Below are 24,447 nucleotides of genomic sequence, written 5' to 3'. Positions count from 1 at the left end.
TCACGATAAGAAATATTAGCATAATACACGACCAAAGGCAGACACAAAGACATGCCAGCCTTCAGTGAATTGTTGTGTTGTCGCCATATTGTGGTGACGCGGTGTCTCTGAGCGAAAGCAAAACCACTTTGTTTGGCCTTCCAAAAACAGATGAAATTAGGAATCAGTGGTTAAGATCTGTAAGTGAGTTAAAATATAAAAAAAATATGCTTGATGATCCACATTTCCAGAATTTGACTTGAGATCGTACTGATACAATAAATCCGACAACATACAGTATCTTTGTGTTTACTATTGCTTTGGAAACCTTGGGAACTGAAACTCATATTTAAACTCAGCCGTTACATTTCTGATACATGGTTGGGGTGTTTGGCCAATCAGAGCACTTTTCGGAAGTAGGGGCTTTGTAGAAACCAGAACTCTGACTTGGAATAATGTAATAATGCAATTGTGTACAGTATGTGAACATTGAAGCATGTTAAACTAAAAATAATTAACTTTTAAAATAGCATCATCTGACCCTTTTAAAATTTTAGTTTTGTTTAATAGAAAATCATAGGTTGGCAAAATTTATTTTAGTTTTCAAAAGTAATTAAGCATACACCTTTAGATTAAAAGAACCGAGATCAAGAGAAGCATACATGTTAGTTTTAGATACCAGTTCTAGTTTGCATATTCCTATGCCAGCATTTTAAAACCCTGTATACGTGTGTATGTATTTAAAGCATCTAGCTGTGGCACACACTCTTAGCATGGCGAGGGGGTCCGGATACAGGCCTGCCCAGAGACAGAACGTGCTGTGTAAGGAGCGCAACAGAAGGACTGCCCACCTCAATGCCCACACAAAAACACACAAACTCTGAAACACCCGAAATCTCCTGCCAAAACAATACGCCACCCTGCCATCAAGATATTAATAGACTGCAGGGTCACGTCAAATCATGGACTGTGAAAATTATCAGCATGCACCTTGGCCATTACAGGGCGTTCCTTAATACCCCGAGGCTTATGCACGGAAGGAAGAAAGGAAGGAAGAGGAGAGATGAAAGAATAGAAAGAAGTGAAGAATATGAAGGATGTCTGTATTTTTTTTGTTTTGTTTGTTTTTTACTGATTCAAGCCAACTGGAAGATTAGTCAGCACTTACATGTGGTGTGTGTGTGTGTGTGTAAAAGCGTGACTGGCAGTGGAGTTTAATATAAGTGTGAAAATCTGAGCCCATCTGTGAAGAATCCAGACCTCTTAAAGTGAAACAGAAATATGAGGAACTTTTTTACTCAATACAAGAGATGGTCAGCAAGAAACGATAAATGTGATCAGGAAGCATTTACATTACCGTTCATATTTTATCAGTTTTACGCATTCCCAGGGAATCAAACTCAATGTTAGCAATGCTAGTACCATGCTCTACTGTCCGAACTAAAGGAACATACACATCAAGATTTAAGAGTATTTGAACACTTAAAGGTCACTTTTAAAAAAAAACAACTTTTGCTGATAATTTACTCACCCCCATGTCATTCAAGATGTCCATGTCTTTCTTTCTTCAGTCGAAAAGAAATTAAGGTTTTTGATGAAAACATTATAGGATTTTTCTCCATATAACGCACTTTACTGGTAACCAAATGGTTCAAGGTCCAAAAGACAGTTTCAAGTGCAAACTGCGAACTGTTCAAAGGGCTTTAAACGATTCCAGACGATGGATAAGGGTCTTATCAAGCGAAATGACCACTCATTAAAAAACAAACAACAACAAAAAAAAAGGTTTAAGTTTTATAAGCTCAAATGGTCGCCTTGCTCTGTTTTGTGATGCACGTTCGTGACTCTCCTGTTGGAACTCGTTCATCAAAATGAACAAATCTCTTTCCGTGTCATTTGGTTCATTCAACGAACGAAACAAACGAATTGGCGAAAAAGATTCGTTCATTTTGTTTAAACAGAGTACGATAATGTGTGTTACAGTATACACTAGCCCTGAGTGTCATGAGGTTTGTGCTGTACAAACAAATCAAATCTCAACCATGTACATTGTATCTGACAAGATGACATCAATCCAAAAGTGCTCCAAAAATAGGAATCATGGGACATTTTGTGTATTTTGTACTCATTCAAACACGGTGCTGTCTCTGTAGTCAATATCGCTCTATTTCTTTCTTTCTTCACATTATCATCAATGTATTCATTTTTGTGGATGTGAATGTTTCAGAATCCATTGCAGTACTGTATGGAGATGTATCAAACTTTGTAATTTTTACCCACCTACAGTTTTACTCCCACATTTCTCCCTTACAGTCAAATCAACTTAATTTGAACTATGCTTTAAAAAAACTAATACCATTTTGCATGCTGTATTTGCAAATTAAATTGCAAAAATTAAAGCAAATTTAACTAAATATTATCCGGTAATATTTACTTTGTATTAAGCTACTTTTTTTCTATCCATTACTATTATCATTTAAAATTCAGACTCTCTTCAAGCTATTTTTAAATGATTACGTTTACGCTGAAATTTTCGACTATGATAGCACTCTGCTTTAAAATATTGACTTTTAAATTTCGATGGTTACAGAGCTAGAGCTACTATTTTACAGGAATTATGTTTATGATTCACATACAATAGTTTATGCTTTAGATGGCCCACATAAAAATAAAATAAAGTTTATTAGGAGGCAGAATGATGTTGCTGCCAATCTTTCGGAAGATACATGTCAATAAAATGATAAATGTTAAATAAAAAATGCTGTCTAGGTAGGCAGTTCCCTAGATGTTGAAACTATTGAGATATTGAGACAGTTTTTGATGGAAGTTACCTGCAGGACAATAGGCAGCTGCTCCGGTGGGTTTCTGTTCTCCACGCCCATTGTCAGCCACACCTGAAAGGCTGTCAGCTGCTCAGCGAAGAATGGACTATGCTGTGGATAAACAAACATACTCTATTGTGATACAGAAAAAAAAGAAAGCACATACATAAGTGAACAAGTGAAAGAGCACTTTGTTAAATCACCCATAACAAGTGTACATACGTGTTTTAGGGTGGCTGTATTTATCCCAGTAGAGTTATACAAGTCTTACATAATACTTTCTTCTCCTACCCCATCACTCATTTACTCACCTTGCCCATCTCAAGTCTTTTCACTTTCTGTGTGAATGTGAGATAGGCAGACAGGGTGGCTTTTGATTTATTTATTTTTAGCTGTTTTTCCATTTACTAACATTTTACTGTGTTACATTTCTCAGGAACTACATTTTGCAATTCATTAAACTGTGTATTAAGAACATTCATGAGAATTGGTAATTGGATTAAATTACAGTTTAACATATAAATAAATCATAATAAACATATCTCCAGTATATCAAAAAGAGTATAACAGAAAAAAAATGTTTTAGTTTAGTGGATTATGCTGATTATATAGGAATATTCCAGCATGCAAATGCCTTTTTCATAATAATGATTTAACCAGAATACGGACCTTAACTGGAAAATGATGTGCATATTATATAGCTTGCTTAGCTATAAAGGGGGTTAAAGGGGATGTCTGTTTCACAACATCTTTGGATAGACTGTAAATTGTCAGTTCTACCACACACTTTCAAGATGAAATAACATGACATTAGCAACTCTCTAATTTACACAGATGCACAAACACACACACAAATACAAACATATAAAAAATATTGAATCCCAATAGTAAAAATAAAGACAAGGCTGAAAGTGTGTTATTTTTGTCAGCAATGAGTGCCAGAAATAGCATCTGTTGCACTAAACACAAATTACATTAGGCTGAGAACTCAACCTTACTGCAACCATTATAAACAGACACTAACTCCCACATCTCTGAAAGTCACAAGAGTCAATCATTTGGAAAACACTTTAAAATGGAAATTAAGCTGCAACAGTAGAAGGTATATAGCTACAAAACAACAGGTTACTGCACCTAATATTCAGTAAAACTGAGTACAAAACAAGAATAGGTGGAAAAAGGTAAATAAAACCATCAGAGCCATTGCCTAACAATTAGCAAGTGTCCATGAGAGAAATTAAGGATTGAATGACATCCTAATTTCTGTCTTGGTCTGTTATAACAATACTATAATAATTTTACTTAGATAGACAAGATCTTAATGTGGGAGAGCCAAATAAACATTTAGCTGAATATCAGCTTCTTTTTATGTGGTTGAAGTTAACTTAATATTCCATTTCTGTACAGCATATTTTTTAAATATCTAGAAAAAAAATACAGACACTAAAAAGGCATGGTACTACTAGAAAACTGAACAGCATTCAGAAAGTGATGTAACCAGATTAAATTCAATGACTAACAATGGGGAATATACAATTCACTTTGAGTATGATTAGAGATTGTAAAACTCAACTTTATCATAAGTAGGACTAAAGTGCTAATACAAAGAAAAAGGAACAATAGATAAGAAACACTGAATTACTGATCAGGTAAATAGCCCTTTCTCTGTCTGATCTTCACTCAGAGCTAGTATAAGTCATGCTCACCCTGAAGGCTGTGCCCTCCTCAATGATGGTGGGAAGCTGGGAGAGGCAGATGTCCACCGCAAGGTCCCATGCTTGCCTGGAAACACACACACACACACACACACACACACACACACACACACACACACACACACACACACACACACACACACACACACACACACACAAAGATGCCACACTAGTCAATCCCACGATCACCTTTCTTGCTGTGAGAGTCTAGGCTCTGATCACATGAAAAGATGCACTGGCACATTTTTTTAACACACTCAAGGGAGAGAGGAGCCAGTAAATTTACCCATTTGAAATCTTTGGGAAAGATTATTTAACTGCTACACTTAAAGGGTTAGTTCACCCTCAGATGAAAATTCAATCCCCATTCTGTACACAACTGTAAAGTTTAAACACAAAAACTAAAAGTTAAATTGGTATAAACTTTTCCTGTTAATGAATAAGAAATTTGGTTCTCAAATTGTTTTGCAACAGGGCCCTAATTTTACATAGGGCAACCCAACACTGTACCAAAAATGTATTTAATATAACCTTGAGCCAGTGGCGTGCATTGTCGATTGGGTGGGTTTGTTTTGAGCTCCTTCTCCTTTAAAGGGTAACTAAACGCTAAACCAACTTTTTTTAGTTAAGGATCTGTAAGAATTGGGCTTTTTTAATGCTGATCATTGATTCAAGTAACTTTTTTGACATTTGGGTATAAAGTGTTTTATTTCTACAATATATAGTGGAAAAACGTCTTAGTTTTTCTGCTGCCCTCTTCAGGTTGAACGGTGGCTTCTGCAGTTGAATTTTCCTATTGGATGTTTATGGTTCTTCGTGACGTACGCAGGTTTCAGCTCACCACGCCCTTGGTACAAGCTCACGCCCTCGGCAGTTTAAAAATCATCTTGTTTCGCCAAAACCACTGCGAGTCAACAGTTGGAATTACGAGTTTTGAAAACGACCAGGATAGAGTATAGCATCTATTTAGCATAGCATTTATATAGTTATTTAGATTATTTTGTGTAGCCTAGTTATTTAGTAGCATAGTACAGTTAGGATAGCTTCAAGTTAGCATAGATTTATCTGTGTACAGTAGTACAGTGGTCAGTAGAGATGGGTACCAAAACCCGGTATTAAACGGGCCCCGGTACTGAATTTTGAAAGACCGCTGTATCGATAAGCTCGGACGTTATCGGTTCTGCTGTCGGTACTGGAGAAATTAAGTAAATACACGTAAGTTGGGCTACTATTTATTATTCCTATAAAGACGTTATCTTGAACATGTTTATATCGCCAGCTATTTCTATATATAAACTATATTTTAATTAAACCATTTGTCTGTGAGGCAAATTCGCAATTCGCAGTTCAGAATCAGAAGAGAGAGAGAGAAGAGAGAGAGAGCGATCTCTCACGCAAATCCACAGCACGCGCAACACGACAGCCCTTGGCCCCTTGCTTAATGAGTGACAATGAGGACAGAACTAAACATTCAACGTGGTTACAAAGATTATAAAATCTTCCAAATATTATAAAAAGATGATATTTGAGATATAACCGTTAAAAAACGAGACGATCTGTCCAGCTTAACTTCCTTTAACGTTACTTCACAGCACTGCGGAGCGGTGTCGGTTCTTCCTAAAACCCAAACGTAACCGTCAGAATCAGCACGATCGGCGATTGTTGAAAAATGCTGTCTTCTACTGTTGCAAGATTAAAAAAATGGCTATTAAAAACACAAAAACCTGCGCAAGAGACGCTGTTCACAAGGCGGTGCACGCTCTGAAACGGACTGCAACGAGACAAGAAAAGTAGCCTATACTTGGGCTTTGTGCATCATTAACTATCAAATATACATAAAAATGTCGAAATGACCAGCTCTGAGATTCACTTAAACACAGTTTATTCACTTAAACACAATTATGTATTAAATGGACGTAAATAATAGGGAGAAAATGATGGTGCATCAGTCCCCATTAGATCTGCACTTGGCCTTAAAGGGGCAGCAGTCTAATAGCCTAAACCTGCTAACGATTCAGCCATTAATGCAAATCAAACAACAAAAGGCAGAGAAAATCACTCACAGCTTTTGAATGAGTAACTTTAGATTTAATAAGCATTATTCTATCTATGATAAACTATACAGTGCTATTTTATATTTGATTACTAGATTTCTTTTCAGACAGAAACAATTACCTGAAAAGATATTTTAGTAGACCTTCTTGAAATTAAAGCACTTTGTATATTATCTGTATCTTTGATTAATTGTATTATTGTGTTTGTACTTGTTTTTTTCTTTCTTTTGTGTCCTTTTTGTATAAACAAAAAAAGCCTGCTCACTGCTGCATAACAAAAAGATATTTTTCTTCGTTTTGCTTTTTCTATTTTACATTTCAAAATATAAAGTTTAATTATGTTCTTAATTCTTACAAAAAATAAATAAATAAAAATAATAAAAAAACACCAAAAAGAACCGATAAGAATACCGTTAAAGAACCGGATCGATAAGCGGTATCAGAAAGAGTAGTAATACCGATAAAACCTTAACGATAGCCATCCCTAGTGGTCAGGATGGTAATGGAATAGAGGTGGACGTGAGCTTCTCCACACAGCTCACGCAAATATAATTTAAATATTTATTTATTTTGAGAATTTTTATTAAATATCGAGAAACATATTAACATATGAAACTACTAATTACTTTATATGTCATTGAAATATTACTTTAATTAAAACAATGATATAAGGCCTTGAAGCAGTTAAGTATAGTCCATAATAAAGAACATACATTGATTCTGAGTTTTTATCTTATAAGTATCGTGGTTTGATTAATATTAATGACACAATAGACAGTATCTGGTCCATTAGGCTACATTTAATCTGTAAATCATAAAACACCAGTAACATTTTGAAACAAAACAGATTCTTAAAAAAAATACTGAGAAAGCATGACACTTTTGACTTAACATGATGCCAAGAGTCGGTCTTCTACAACATATAAGAATACCTAATATTGTGTAAATATTGTGGAAACAACTTGACATTTTTGTCTGTGCTCATATCCATCACAACATCTTAACGTGGTGCTGAACTAATGAGTTGTATGACTAAAGGCAATATTGTATTTGACTCATTCATGCATATTATTTTACTGATATAAACAAAGAGTGAACGTCAACATCATTGTGCATATTATAATCTCTACATTATTGTAAATACATAGCACCTGAAATCTGATCTGAACATTCAGACTCAAAAGAATTTCCAAAAATCCAATGCAAACTGGATAAACAATCAAATATTGATTTCTTGTCCTTATATTGCTCAGACTATGAACAACTAAATATATAAGTCAGATACAACTGTCTGAACAAAGGTTGTACATGTTAGGGAAAATAATGATGTATGATCCATACACTTACCACATAGCGTGCATGTATGTAGGTGGCAACCTGGGGCTGCTGACTGGTGTACAGTTATATGACCTCATAATTCTCTCAGCCAATAGGAAATTACGAAATAGACTGGCCACCAAAAGATCCTGACGAAATAATTTCTGAAAGAGATCTATAAAGAAAGGAGAGAACTATTTTAATGCTTAATTAAAAGTTAAATGCTTTGTTTTATGTAATGACAAGTAACTTGATTAAAATCCTAAATTATGTTGTGTGAAATGCTGTCTTAATGAGATCCAATGATTATTATGTGTGTGCATGGCAGATTAAAGCCTGGGGATTTTCATAATAAAACTGACGCAAAAAAATAAATAAATAAATTAAAAAAAATAAAGACTGAGAGGTTAGGATATACCCAATCATGCTTGGTTTCTCCTCCTCAGGAAAGAGACATAAGCAAATCTTCAAAGCTTGTGTTCTGTGCTGCTACTAGTGTTTGAGAATTTACATACATATCTTGTCCTTTAATAAAGAATACTGTACATACTACCAGCAAAGCATTTACAGGTTTGGTCCTGTAATCTGACTGGCCAAGCAAGCACTGTTAAAAGTGATGACATTTAGTATTACAGCACCAGGATGCTTTAACATGTATCTCACTTCTATTGTCTGTGTTTACTGCTGGCAGTCTGTAAGTAGCTCTGGGACATGCAACGGCTGAACCTAATTTGGCTTTTGGAACTATTTTGTATTAAGAAGCAAATATAAATTTAGAAAATGAACTTGGCAAATTGTTTCTAGACTAGGACTGAGCAATACATGGAAGATTATGGAGGAAAATCAATGCCAATAATAACCGAGCGCACAACTGATGCTGGTGCGCGCGGTAACTTCCGTGACAGAATAACAGATCTACACCTTTTCCAAGTCAGTTGTGATTGTACGCCTGTCCAATGACCCGTAATTCGCTTGACTTGAGACATCAGTTAATTTGTTTTATTTACTCTGGTTTATTAATGTGTAATGTGATTTAATGGATTGTTAATATAGAATAGATTCTTCCCAGATACTTTATTAACAGGAAGTCTACCTGGTGATTGCATTGTGTTGTTAAGAGATATCTACAGACTGTAATGACACATTTCCATGGTTATTAGCATTGCAAATGTACCCACATTTTTATACATTTTTACGTAATATAAGTGGTTCATACACTCTATTAAATGTAAATGGGGTTCTGGCATCTCAAGTTAAGATACAGTACACAGAATTATAGCTTACAAATGCCTTTTCAGAATTTGCTACAGAATACAGAGGAACAAAATTAAACCCAGCAAATTATTAAAGGGGTCATGAACTGGCTTTTTAAATTTTATTATATTGTTGTCTGAGGTCAACTTATGACGTTCGCTTGTTTTTTTTTTTTCATTCAAAAACATAAAAATGAATAAGTAATAGGCTATTTTCTAGAGTCAAAAATGCTTGGTATTTATGGGTGTCTCGCACTGAAGAGTTGGAAGTAAACGCCCACTGCTGTGAGTGGATAACAGTTTTGCATATTATAATGAGTTTTAACTCACTCGTCGATGCACTTGGGGGAAATTGTTTTGAAAACGTCCAATGTTGTAAAATGGCAACCGGAATGATTCACCCAAACATGTTCGACCCAGAGTCCTTGTGTTGTACCATTCCTGTCAGATTCAATATAGACGTCACAGCACCGTTATTTAATCTTAAGTGTTATGCAAATCCAGTCTTGTCTACAAAACAATCCTCAGTGAAATGAAGCTAATAGATGGACAATGTTTTACCCTCATCAGCTGGAACGTCATTAAAAATAAAGTTTAACATGGATTCCTATTGGAATCCAGAAGAAGCATATGCAGCGACTGTCTTCTTCCACAACCAGGGGCTGCACAATTTTGTATTGCTTGGTAGCTGGATCCAGTTTGTCATCACGAGGTAGGCCTATGTTATTTAGCTATGCGTGTAATGCACGAATCGGTGGGCGGGGCTAAACCGGCCGTGTTGAAATAGGCGTTGATCTTCTTCTGCAGGGGTGGTGTTTTATCCTCTTTGACGTCATAGTTCCCCACTTTGAAAAACGAGTCGTTTGCTGAGCCTGGTGTCAATAAAAGCTTTTATTAGACTAACAAGGACGTTTTCAGTTCTGAAACTTACAGGATATTCTTATAATATGATGACCTCTTAGATGTCAAAAGCTCAAGGAAAATTTGTTTTCTCAGTTCATCACCCCTTTAAACCCAGCTTAAACCCAGCAAATTAGATATTAAAATATTATATAGTGATCTTAATCATCTAACTTTTTGTAAGCTTATAATCTAATAAGAGAAAAGTGAGAGAACATGAGATAAAGTGAGAAAACTAAATTCTAAATTAGAATATTGTAAAAACATCTAAAATAAGCATCAGTTGTGCGCTCGGTTATTATTGGCATTGATTTGCCGCCATAGAAGATACAGTAAGTGACATTATCACATCTTCTTTGATGACAATATGCAATTAAGAATATTGTGAATTTCGCAATTGTGTAACGTTCAAAGTTCATCTTATAAGACAGTATGCAAATTTCAGGACTTTCAAGCACTACTTTTTTTAAGGACTACAATAAGAGATTTCATTTATCAAACAATATCTTTCTTTACTATCTTTTAAATTCTAAAAAAAGCAAATGTATAAATAAAAATAAACTAATAAAACAAAACGGTAAAGTGCAGTACATGCAATGACTGTGGTAACTTCAACCATTGAATGACAAAGATATCTCTTTCCTTATTCAAACTGATTTATTTCTCTCATTAATATATGACTGACTTCAAGAATAAAAGCTGTATCATATACTTGGATATTTATATGAGCAATATAACACTCATTGCCATGCAAAATGCCTCGATATCTATATCAGAAGGACTGCAGCGTTAATTTAGTGTGAAAAGATTGTTTTATCAATAAAATTAAAAATAAAATTTCCCATATATTGTCTTTCAACAATTCAAGCACTTTTCAAGTACTTCATTATACAAAATGGCTGTTTTCAAAGGTTTTCCAGAACCTAAATTTCAAAAAGTAAAATTCAATTAATTAAACTACTTCAAGCACAGTCTACAAATCAACATACATATCCTGTTGATTATAATTTGCAAGAATGCTGAGCTCAGTCAGTGAGATAGTGCTAAAATGATTTTAGATACATTTAAGTAAATGATTTCAAAGATTAATTTTGTGTTAGTTTAATAAAACTTGCAAGCAGTCATTGTCTAGATTTTTTTTTTTAACTAGTGGTGATTTTGCAGTAAACATCATATGTAATTTGTAACAACATCTGTTCTATATAGAGCATGTCTTTTTCATGGGGTTAAAAAAAATACAGAAATACAGAAAAATATCAAGATCACCAAGCCTTAATCTAAAATTATTATTTTTTTTTATCTCTGTTATATCTGTTATCTTAACTGTTAAAATCAGTATCATACTTTGCAAATGTTCTGTTGTTCTGAATATCAGCATGTATTAATCTGTGATTTCCTCATGTGATATTGCAGTAATGGATTTTAGTAGAGGGCAGCAATCTACAGTATATATGTTTTTGCACTCAATCTTTTGAAGATTTTTTTATTATAATCTTTTAAATGTTGTGGGTTTTGTAGCAAAAAGGATATTAGTGGGATAGTGGGATTGAAAAATGACTTAAAATCCAAACTCAGTCCATGTTTCAACCAGATTCATCCGCATACTGTAAATGCCACCACACTATGTGCATATTTACGTCACGCCACCATGTTAAGTGCATATGCAACATATCTGCCATTTTTTGTTATTTTGTGGAACAAGCAAAGTAAATAGGCAAATCTGGGTTCTGACTGAGCAAGTCAGGTTGACTGATCAAAATGAATTTGTACCCATTGTGGAAGAACCTGAAAGGTCTGTGCTGTTGATTGACATGAAACTAAATCTTCAGAGATTGTTGAATAGCTGGATTTGTATCAGAACAAACCTCTCGGCAGGACGTTCCATGCAATAGTGTCAGTAATAGCTGTGAAAATCCAGTTCAGCTCTCCTAATGGTGTCCTTCTGTCATTCAGTCTGCCGGGGATCCTGAGAGAAAGGAAGTATAAATATAACAGCACAGTAAACTTGCTTGTTTTTGAACTGAACCGAACAAACACGGAACTGACTTGAGCTGAATAAGGACACCCTTGTCTTATGTAGAGCTGCTTTATAGTTGAATTAAGTACATTTTCATAATTGATGAACTTTGTAAAATGACACTTAAAGCAGATTTACAGCAGAAATTACATTTGTTTCATAATTACTTCACACAACTTCATGAATGAACTCCGTGACATTAATCTAAATTTTTCTCTACACCAAATCGCTCAACTCTGTCAACACAACTCGCTACGCACAGTGCGCAGTCTTTGCTCTGTATCTTCATCCAGATGGCGTGAAGAACACGACCACGGCATAGGCAAACCCGACATTGCAATGTTTATCACAGTGCTAAATAATACCCAGTAGGGCTGAACGATTAATTGCATTTGCGATAATATCGCGATATGATGAAACGCGATTTTGTAACCGCAAAAGCTGCGATTACACTGGTTACGTGACTCGCGGGAGAAAAGCAGTCTGCAAGATCAAGCATCAACTTGCCATGTACACACCACTCGAACCTTACGAAACATAAGAGGTGCAGCCTCTCCCGTGGGAATTTTCCTTACAAATGCTCCACGAAGGCGTTATTTATGTATTTTGGAATGCAGTTGGCTTATATATTAAAAATATGAAAATCGCTGAGGCTGCTTTCATTTTAAAATATTTGTGCGCGGTCTCAGTATTTTAAATACTGAGACCACTCTTTGTTTATTGCTTGTAATGCTTTTTTTGTTTCTCTTTATTTACTAGCTTTTATATTTTGAAGCTATATTAGTTTATACATAGTTCCCACAGGCAAATTAATGTCACGTGACCTCCCCGGAGACACCATCTTTGAGGTCATAAGCTGCTGTGTTTACCATAGGTGTTTACAAAGTTTTATCAGGGAACGTTGTTTTACAAAACAAATATTTATTTCTGTTTATATTGTTATGCAAATCATGAAGAAATAGATTATAAAGAGACTATTTAAACAAGACAGAGAGATGTACAATGCGAAAATTTCATTCATAAATCGCGTGGATCCGTATGCAGTAGGACGCACTGAGCAATTATTATACAGCTTTGTCTCAGATACAGTATTTTCATGTGTAACTTTATCTGGTATTGGCTAGGAGTTTTTACACATGTGAGCAATTCCGAGCCAGGAAATAACAAATTTCCTTTCGAGTACAAAGTATACTACTACTACTAAATCACTGGGGGCGAACAATCAGATTGCCAAGGGTTTGTTTGGTGACGTTTTCTCAAGTGCAATCAATGGAAAAGTAACTTAGTCATCATAGTGAAGTAGCATGATGCTAGACTATCTGTCTATTAAAGGAGCATTTCACCCATTTCAACATTAATCTTAATTGAAAGTGGATCATATATGTAGTCGAAATGTAAAATCATTTTTGAATTTGGTGCCCTCTTGAACGAGAAAAGACAGAAAATAACCAAGAGGCGCATTTGTATGTAAGACAACCCACATTACACCACATTGCACAGCTCCGCAAGCCACACCCACTAATCCAGAACAGCGCAAACAGAGAAATCACTCTTCCGTCTAAAAGACTAACGTTAGCTGATACCAGAGTTTGAAATTCATTTCACACAAAATGTCTTATTAGTTGGCTGTGGCGAGCAGGACGATCGAGGGCAAAGGACGTAAGAGAACGGCGCGAGGCCGGTGGCGTGAGTGATAATGAAAGACACCTGTGAGGCGCATGCAGGTCTCGCGTCTCTCAAGGAGGAGCGAAAGCATAAAATGAGGAGTAACAACAGCAGATCGAGAGAGAAACAGGCCTGATTTTATGATGTGTTTTGTTTCTGTTGTTGTGTGATGTTACAGCAGACGTCAATGAGGGGCTGCTGGCTTATACTTAGGGCCCAAGCCCTGAAAGAGCGAAGGCCCTATTGTTTTCCTTGGGATTATTTATTCTTATTATTATTTTGCTACCTTTTGGGCACTTTTGGGGCCCTTAACGTGCTCGAAAACTCCTGAAACTTTGCACACGGGTCAGAACCCGCGGCCATCAGAGCCGGGCTGAAGCTGGTACCCGGGCGTGGCAGGGGGGGCTCGTCAGCGCCCCCTGGAACGGGGTCCGAACACTTGGTCCATAACTCAAACACACTTGCATGTAATAATATGAAACTCGGTACACATGTTGATCTCATCGTTTCATCTATACCTCACGCTCTTACTTTTTATCCCAGCCCAACAGGAAGTCGGCTATTGAAGGTTGTTTGTAAAACGAACGCAATGGAATGTGAAATACTCCTCCTAGAGCTTTGATCCAAATTCGACGAAACTCGGTCAGCGTGAAGTCAAGACATTGAGGATGAAAGCTTGTGTGGGGATTTTTGATATCTTGAATGGTTTGGCCGTGGCGAGGAAACAAAATTATGGCGAGAAACGTGAAATAGGAAGTGTGTTATAACTTCAGCATAAATTAACAGATCTTAATGAAACTTCAGCAGTTTGTTCGCTGTAAGAGTACTATCACATGGATGTGACTATTGTGAGTCAAAGTTATAGCGCCACCAACTGGCAGCAGAAAGTGTGTCACTTTCAAAATGCTTTGAAATCACCCTCTTATTTTTACCCAATTTGCTTCAACCTTCATCTGTATAATGTAAATACACGGCAGATGAAGACCTGTGAATGGATTCTTGATCTCTTTGAAACTGTTGCCATGGCAACGCTTCAAACTTTGAAATTATTTTAGCATGCTTGAAATTGCATGAAACTCAACAGACACGTCACATTTATTAGCCAGTAGACATGTGCAAAGTTTCAGAAACGGGCATGGTGCAAGGACTAAATAGCGCCACCTTTTGACAAAAGTGGGGTTGTTAGTTTTATCTACAGTTACAAAAATCGGTATATACATTGTACTCCTCAAGCCGGACAACTTTCTAATACATAGTCATTAGCTCGGACCAAGAGGTAGTCAGATATTTTGGTTTGAATATGGTGAGCCTCTCTCTGAGCCTACGTCCCTGTATGGCAAGCCCTTTTAACATTTAAAAGTTAAGTTTGCCTATGATAATCAGAATTAACATTGTAGATATCAACAACGTCTTTCTGTCTAGTCGTAATTACATTTGAGATAGTTTATATTATCATTTAAGATATCTGTAACATAATTGTGACTAGTAACGAAATGACAGAGTATGGCAAGCCGTGTTAACATTTAATCATGAAAGGGCCAAAGCCTTCGACACCGCCACCCGGGTGCCTTTAGGTAACTAAAGGAACCGGGGTTGCGGTGCCACCGGCTTGGGCCCGCCATCGCTGCTCGCAGCTATATTTTCGTTTTGTATTTGAAGAGTTCAGATACAAAAGCCTCTAAATGCCATTTGAAATTTTCTTCTTTAATGATGATTTTTATCAAACTTGTATATTTAAGTTCAGTAATTTCACTTAAATAACAATTAATAGGTAATTATCATTGCCATTTAAGTGAAATTACTGAACTTGAACATACAAGTTTGGTAAAAATCATCATTAAAGAGGAAAATTTCAAATGGCATTTAGAGGCTTTTGCATCTGAACTCTTCATTTGTTCATTTTACTATTAAAATGTTTAAATGTTCGCCAGTTCCCTCCTCCTCCTTCCCACAACAACAAACCCTGTTAACGTTACATTGGCAAACTCATTAGTGAATTACTCCTCGTTTGTAGTTATTTCTATATGGTGAATTAATGCATGATACCTGGATGTTCAGTCAGGCGAAACAAGGATGGTTCACGTCACAACAGAAACGTTCATGTGTTCGTCCAGGAGAAATTGCCATTGTTGAAATTCTCTGCAGCAGACGGACTCTATCTGTGTTCATAGTTCACAGCGAGAGCACATGCACCAGCAGTCCGCCCAGTTCGAGCCAGTCCGGGCTCCTCGACCAAGAGCACATGCACCAGCAGTCCGCTCAGCCATCACAGAACTGTTGCAGCAACAACTGTGCTTTTCAAAATGCACACTGAAAACTGTCCAGAGGATCTCAAAGCTCTGCAACCCCCACCAGATCTTGCCTGCCGAACTACTCGAAGAGCACGAGCAAGTCACGCACTAAAATTCCCCAAGTCTAACACCAAATGCTTGGGAAGGAGCTTTCTTCATTCAGCTGTAACAACTTGAAACTGCCTCCCCTCTACTGTAGTAGGTGAAATCACCTCAAAGAATATTCAGGCCTTCAAGACGAGACAAAAACAAACATCTCCTTAGCAAAAAAAAACTGTAATATCTTGATGCTTAATGTCACTTATCCCATATTCTTGGTACTGAGTAGCTGCAGATCACGATAGGCTCTCAGGCCACGAACTGATAAAGCCTTTATCTGCTAAAGCACAAAAAAAAAAAAAAAAATCTTGAGCTGCTGCGTTCAGAATATCAGACAAATTCCACAAAGGACTGTAATTGGTATTATTGTTAACTAGATATCATGATAACTAGATATCATTGTTTAAGAATAGCAGCAACTCAGCCCTGAAGTGGAAAACCATACAAAGTCACAGAGTGGCATCACCGATGCGAATGCTGCATAAAAGTCGCCAATGTTCGGCTGATTTATAGATTACGATTATATAACTTCCATTGGCATTAATATCAGCACAAAAACTCTCCGGCAGGAGCATCATGGAATGGGTTTTCATGGCGGAGCAGCTGCATGCAAGCCTCACTTCATCACATTTTTTTACAATGCCAAGTGTCAGATGGAGTAGTTTATCTCTAAAGGCCCTTGCAAACCGAGTCCGAAATTTGCGACCAAAATTTTTGCACGTTAAAAAATAAAATACGACCTCATGTTAAGCCAATAACGCTTGCAGACTGCCTCTGAAACTTGATAGCTTTTCAAGTAGCATGTACATAAAAACTATTGCAATCTCAAAATTCTGTCCGGTTGATAATACCTATCAAAATTGACTGCTGGCGGTAGATCATTTTCCTATTTAGAACCTAAACTTTAGAACAGTCTTCCTAACATTGTCTGGGAAGCAGGCACACACTGTCAGTTTAAATCTAAACTAAAAACACATATCTTTTACCTAGCATTCACATAGAACATTATACATTTCTATAATTCAAATAAGTTAAATTATTATTTTATTATTCTTTTTTTTAAGCGTACAAGCTTTCATTCCACTGCTTCCAAAAAATACCTTGTATCACTTAAAAGGGTGGTCACGTTTTTCATTTTAAATAGTCTGTAATGTTGCTGTTGGTGCATGAACAGTATCTGCAAAGTTGCAGTGCTGAAAGTTCAATGTATGCAGAGAGATCAACCGTTTCTCAATATGCATTCTTGTCTGTACTTGTGAAACGTCATCAGTCACTGCCCAAGTACTGTTCCAATTCAAAGTTCACATCTAACCAAGTTCTTGTTCCACCCCGTTTACCGAGGATGCATCGATAGGTGACTCGTGTGGACTTGCGATAACCAGGTATCCCAGAATGCACCTCGCACCAACCAGCAAGCGTCAATGGGCTATATGCACGCATAAGTTCCGCATTTGACGCAAGGAAGCTCGTCAGTTTCCCATATATATATATATATATATATATATTTTTTTTTTTTTTAATTACCATTCAGACACGTTTTGTAAGAGCCGTGTTTGGGGAGGTTCTGCTTGACTCTCTTCATCACCGCTTTCTGGGTCTGATTCTGGCTCAAAATAATACGGCAGTATCGACACCATTATTTACATTTGACAGGATTACATTTGGCATCTCTCTCCCGTAAAGGTAATGGGCGTGAAGTTCCCAGACAACGTGCACTACACAGTTTAGCTAATTACAACACACCGGCCCAAACAAACCAATCTGAGGCCATTGCCTGTTTTTGAGGGAGTGGTTTCATAGAATCAGGATGTCAACCAGTCGTTCAAATGACAGAGGACAAAGCGGCTTAAAATAAAGGTGAAATTTATGAAAAATAAGACTTATGAAAAAAAAAAAAAAAAACATGAATTCATGTTATATTGCACCCCATAAACACAATCATGCAAAGGAAAAAAGCAGTAAACCACCCCTTTAATGTAATATTATTTAAGACCATTAAGATACTATTTTTTTTTAATCTTTCAACCAACACATTAAATTATACATATAGTATACTTCCGTAATACAGCATGCAAAGTGGGTAAACTGTTAGATACAAACATTTGGCTTGCATTTGTCCACCTTGGGACCCTAAGCAAAATTCTTAGTCCTTTTTCATTTTAGCTTTAGCATATTTACACCACAAGTGGGCTGTATAAAGAGAAGTACAGTATGCCCTAAATAGAGCTATTTTAACATCATCTGTACACACATAAAATTTACAAGCCAACATATTAGCTTGTCCATACAACTTACAGCACTGACGTTGTAACTAGTCTCCAAACCGGCGTGAAGACTCAGACCTCCAACCAGATGGAACTGAATAAATATTGTGAATGTTCTGATCCAGTCTGACTTCTGACCTGTAATGTTGCCTGAATGAGACAACAGATTTTGCAGGGCTAGCTATTTCAGATATATCAAAAATTAAATTGAGGAGGACATTATTTTCTGTCTGTCTCTTCCAGTGCACATAACTGGAAGGCATTGCTTGAAGTTCTGGATGACTGGTAGGGTTAGTGGGGTTTGGTCACTCGTGTCGAGTATTTAGCCCCCTTAGCCAAGTGTGCGATTCATCGCCAATTTCACACATCAAAGAAAATGCCTTAGTCTCTTGAGTCAGTTTTAAACTAAGTTTTTAGGTTTTAAAGCAGGCAGTGCAAATGGTAAATGTTATTAAAACATGGTCATTAAATGCACGCTTGCTTTCCTTGCTTTGTCAGGAAATGGGAGCCAAATATGAGAAGCTCCTATTTCACACTGATGTTGGCTGGCTCTTAGGAAAGTCGGGTTTTACATCGCCTCTATGGATTGTGTTCAGAGGTGAAGACGTTTCTACCTGGATGACCCCCTGTGGTTAGCACAGTTGTCAAACCTTGTAGACATTTTAAACAGGTTTAATTTGTTGAACACATCGATGCAAAGGAGAGATGCCAACATCTAATTTAGCTTCTTTCAGACAAAGTCAGTGCATTCGTTGCCAAATCTGATCTTTGGCGTGATCGGCTTTTTAATTAAAATGTTTGCAAGATAAAATGATAAATATCTCTTCCTTGACTAACACAGTCGCTCAACATGTTGAAGGACTGAAACAACAATTTAGCTGTTATTTCAGCAAGGATTTTAGTTAATTTGCTTGGGTCAGAGATTCCTTCAGCTGCCCAGAAAAAAGACCTTACAGTTGAAACAGACAAGCAGTTAGTTGAATTAAAGAGTAACACCAGATTGCAAAACCTCTTTAGCCTTTGCTCTTGGTGTTTGTTTTGGTTGAGTGTGATGACTTAATCTAAAATTACTTCTTTCATTTGCCTAAACCTATCTGTTCAAGGCCAGGTTTTCAAAATAGACTGCCTTGAAAAACAAGTACTGAAACCGGCTCCAGTTGGAGGATGACATCAGGCTTACGCTGTCCAACATTGAACCAGGAATTGTGCTAAAAAAAAAAAAAAAGCAAGCAAGCACAGTTGCTCCACTGATTGATTTAACAATGTCACGGCTAACGAGATGCGTTAACGAGACTATCTATCTGTCAAAAACAGATTATACAATGTGTGGAAGAAATGCTGAAAATAGCATTCATATTGTATCTATAAGTATCTTTAATTGTACTTTTTCTGAGGAGTACCTTTCCCTTGTCCATGAAAATTGTTGTTTTTTCTCTGCTAGCTGATCGACAACTGGCACAAGTTTGGTATAATTTTAAAGTGCAACATTCCACCTTATTGGATATTCATTGTGAGTTCTCGATGGCGTGAGTCTGAACCAATGAAATGCGACTTTCAAACTCATGCTGACATGCTTACTCGTGCTGACTGACCGAGGCGTGCGCACAAAGACACCTCAGACAGTGTGCAATCCCGATATAGACATATACACAGAAGGTCTTAGGTTCAGTTAGGTCTTAATATAGGTTGTTTGTTTCATTAATTTTAATTAAACAATTGTGGTATCATAGGCCGTTGGCCTTCATCTCACCGCCTTCAGTCACAGTACCTGCTACGCTTTCCGGCTTTTGTATCCTTTTACTCTGCCGAGTGTGTGTTCGCTGCTGTGACTCATACTCTCTCTCTATCTAAAAGAGCAGCATCTTTTTAAAGATGCTTCATTCATGTGGCTCGTGTCGAGCCGCAATCAGCGATGAGAACCGCCATTTCATCTGCTTTTCCTGCCTGGTTAAGGATCACGCAGCTCTCGCACTCGGTGACAGCGGCTGCCATCATTGCGAGATATTGCCCATGTGGACTGAGGATTCGCCTGGCATTTTTCTCAGAGTCTGCACTTCCGCCCGCTATAGTGTCGCACCATAAAAAAACGCCTCGGTACGTACTCGGTGGGTCTCTGAGCCTTCTCCAGTCTGTGAAAGTTTGCTTCACCAGCTTCACTCGAGTCGCTCGCTTCCGCTATTAATGATGATGAGATAGCTGCATCTGTAGAGGAGGCCAGCTGCTCTATCCTGGCGTCAGACAGTGACGATTGGGCGAGCTCTGTGGACCTCGCCACCTCTGCCCCCGAAATCCGGGGAACATGGCTTTTCTCGCCGTTGCTGAGAGAAACCCATGGCTGATGTTGTCTGAGATGCCGGACTCGGGTCCGCGTTCCTCGACGCGCCCATCTCCCCATCCGTCAAAGATTTTGCGGATAGATTCACTGAGGTTCAGAAGACGTCATAAGCTATGAAGCACCGCCGCCGCTTCACACCGCAGTCAAGCCACGCTCACGCTCTCGCTCTCCCGGCCATCTACCCCCTCCGCGCGGGCCCCGGCAAAAGATTGAGAAAGCCCAAGGCCTCAAAGTCTTCCTAACCCTACAAGGAAAACGACGGTGTTTAAGTCTCGCCGCGGCCAGACTTCCACCGAAACTTTTTGCTCATTCAGTTCCAGAAAATAACTGTTCCAGTGTATTTTACAGTAAACAAGCTGGTACCATGGCCCGCTTGCCTGCACACAAATGCCATTTCAACGGCGACCCAGATAAATCACATAAACAGTGTCATTTCTGGCTTTCCGGCCACAGCCGATGGTGTTTTGCGTGTAATAAAAATGCACACGACCCAGTGTTCATCCCTACACACAAGCACAGCCCACGTCAGTACAGTGCTCACACAAATAAAATCGACTCATGTCGATTGTGCATTAAATGTAGTGAATGTGCCCACAACCCAGTGCCCATAAACACTACACACTGCATGTCCCACGGTTTCTGTAAAAACAAAACCAACACACACACTCAGCTCGACTGTGTTTTCAGTGCAGTAAATGTGCCCACTGTCCCACACCCACATTCACTCACATACGTGTTAAACCCCACAGTGTTTGCCCCGCTCGCTCTCTCTCAGCAAACTGGAGTCGAGCGCGGCCAGGCTGCCTGCCGTGATCACAGCACAAACACAGCGTTTACGTTACAGTACACCAAAGTTCTCCTGTCACCACTGTTGCGGCCAGAGCCCAGATCTCATTCTACCCCTAGCTATTCATGCAAATGCAACAAGGGCAAACCTTCTCGGGGTATCAGATTGGGTGCTGATCATTATAAGAAGAGGCTATTCGCTGCAGTTCGCTCGACGTCCCCGCCGCTAACTGGCGCGTGTCGAAACTACGGTAAAAACCGAAGCAGCTCATCTACTTTGAGCCGAAACAGTGAAATCTATACAGCAGATATTTCTGTATAGGGGGTCTATTCAGCAGATCTGAAGGACACGTATGTTTAAATACAAATAGCGTCACGTCACAGCAAATTCTTGAGATTCGCCTTCGAGGGCCAGGCATATCAATACACAGTCCTACCGTTCGGCCTGTCCCTAGCACCCTGTACATTTACAATGTGCATGGATGAGGCTCTCGCACCCCTGAAACTTCAGGGCATGTGAGTTTTGAACTATTTGGATGATTGACTAATTCTAGCTTGATCACACTCAGAGCTCATAGAACACAGGACCATATTACTCGAACATCTTGAGAATTTAGGTCTCAAGATCAATTAGGCGAAAATTTTGCTGTCTCTTAGTCAGAGAATATCTTTCCTGGGCACAGAACTGGATTTGCCGTCTATGACAGCACGACTGTCACCAGAGCGCAGACTGAACATTCAGCGCATCACGAAATCCTTCAGCTGCAGCACTATAGTCCCGCTCAAAAGGTTTCAGAAAATGCTGGGTCTCACTTGGGCATGGGCCTCCGGTCTGTTTCGTCTCAAGGTCGATCAGAAATGCGTCACAGCTCTGATACCTTGGAGAGCAATCGACTGGTACCAGTCAGGTGTAAACCTGGGGACTTCCTCGAGTGTGAAGGTGGAAGCCTCCACCTTAGGATGGGGAGCGCTGCTCGAGGGGAGACCATTCTTTGGCCAGTGGTCAGAACAGGAGAATCTACTACACATAAACTGTCTGGAAAAGATGGCAGTCGACAATGTGCTGAGGTGTTTTTGTCCCAGAATAAAAGTTCACCACATTTTGGTTCGCTCGGACAAACAGGGTGTTCATCAGGGTGGTGCCCCATGACCAATACCGACGAGGAAAGACCTCTTCTCTCAGGCCAAGGGCTCGATTTGGCATCCTCGCCCGGAGCCGTGGTCCCTGCACGCAAGGGTACCCGCAAACCTCCCGGAGGGCTAGGCTAGAGCACAGTCTACTAGACGACTGTGTTTTCTGGCTGGTGCAAAGATCAAGGCTTTTCACCCCTAGACTGCAGGGTTATGGAAGTTCTCTCCTAGCTTCAAGAGATACTGGATAAGGGCAGAACCCCATCCACGCTTCCTTAAGGGAGCTAAGAGGCTGAATCCTCCCAGACCCCCCTCAGTCCCCATGTGGGACCTTTGCACGGTTTTGGAAGCCATGAAAGGTGCCCAGTTTGAGCCAATCCATTTGTCAGACATGAAACATCTGGCATTAAGAGCTTATGTGTCTCACTCGTCTGTTTTCAGACAGACTGAGCAGCTCTTCATTTTGTTTAGCAGACATGTTAAGGGACAAGCCACATCAAAACAGAGCCTATCCAGACGGATAGTTGATGCCAAAGCACTGGCATATGCGTCTAAAAACTTGAAGTGTCCTTTAGGTGTTAGAGCGCACTCCACAAGAGGCATGGCCTCGTCGTGGGCTTGATCTAGCGGGATTACCTTGCAGGATATCTGTATGACGGCAGGCTGGGCCTCCCTGTCTACATTTATATGGTTTTATAACCTAGAGGTTCCCACCTTACAGGCTAAACTACTTTCGGTCTAAAAATCAGTATTGTCTGCCTCTTTGCTTTGGCTCAGAATACTATAACCGCTTGAGCACCGCTCACTGATCAATAAAATAACTCCATGGGCAAAAGTAAGACCCATACTGTTACCCAGTTCTGGCCGAACATTTTCAACCTGACTGTGTGGAACACTGTTGATGTGATTAGCTCCCTTAGGATGCTAACTTATTGGGAATGACGCTTCTAGACTCTCTTTCTTAGACTCTTTGTGAGTCCCTGGTGATTATGCACTATATGAGACCCGGGTACCTGCCCTTGGGACTTTGGTGTTGGATCCCAGCAAGCATAGCGTTTTACACTGTGTTCCCCTAGTGTAAGATATTACGCATTACAAGATAACCTCTCATAAGAGAACATACTTGGTTACTAACGTAACCTCGGTTCTCTCTAGAAGACGGAACGAGTACTGTGTAACACTCTCTGGTTCACTTCGGCGATGAAAACCAGATTATATCAGCCCATCGAACAATATTAATAGGCCTGGGCCACGCCCACTTTGACGGAAGGTGACGTAGTGGGCACTTCGCACCCCCAATGGATATGACGTCATCAAGGGCTTCTCTCGATAGGCTGCCGCAGTTGCCGCAGGACAGCCAATAGGCACAAAAGCCGTCTTGCCTATGTCTGCATGCTGCCGATTAATTTTACATTTAATTCAACATTAAGGATAATTTTTGGCTTCAATATCTCATGGAAAAGAGGGGAAAACCTCTTTTCCAAGAGATGTTGAAGCCAAAAATTAGTGTAAGATATTACGCAGCACTTGTTCCCTCTTCTATTGAGAACCGAGATTACGTTAGTAACCGAGTACATTTTCATTGATTCACTTCCATTGTGAAGATCATTTTTTTACGCTAACACGACACCGGTCTTACAGGAAACACTCTTTTAACGCACTCCAGCCGCCCATCCGCACGAAACAGGGCTGGTGTCTCGAGAACGCATTCTCTGAAATAGGTTTGATGGTGCAAACAATAGACGCTGTGTTCAATCCATAGGTATGTGCATAATGTGTTCAATCCATTGATATGCACATTTGAATATATATGTGCGCA

General features: G+C 38.8%; 1 protein-coding gene across 9 annotated transcripts in view; it reads right to left on the bottom strand.

Moving 5' to 3' along the window:
• The window catches only part of rptor (regulatory associated protein of MTOR, complex 1), a 402,321-nt gene that overhangs the window by 196,889 nt on the left and 180,985 nt on the right, over nt 1–24,447 (bottom strand). For all 9 annotated transcript variants that reach the window (XM_089134067.1, XM_089134063.1, XM_089134065.1 and 6 more), the window contains 4 exons: nt 11,906–12,006; nt 7,918–8,062; nt 4,508–4,583; nt 2,811–2,912 (listed from right to left, as the gene is read on the bottom strand). In XM_089134067.1, coding sequence (XP_088990193.1) covers nt 2,811–2,912; nt 4,508–4,583; nt 7,918–8,062; nt 11,906–12,006 — 424 coding nt within the window. The remainder of the gene's footprint in view (nt 1–2,810; nt 2,913–4,507; nt 4,584–7,917; nt 8,063–11,905; nt 12,007–24,447) is intronic.

This window comes from Pimephales promelas, chromosome 8 (genome assembly GCF_988280905.1).
Source record: "Pimephales promelas chromosome 8, fPimPro1.hap1.1, whole genome shotgun sequence".
NCBI lineage: Eukaryota > Metazoa > Chordata > Actinopteri > Cypriniformes > Leuciscidae > Pimephales > Pimephales promelas.
This window is presented reverse-complemented; position numbering and strand designations above follow the sequence as displayed.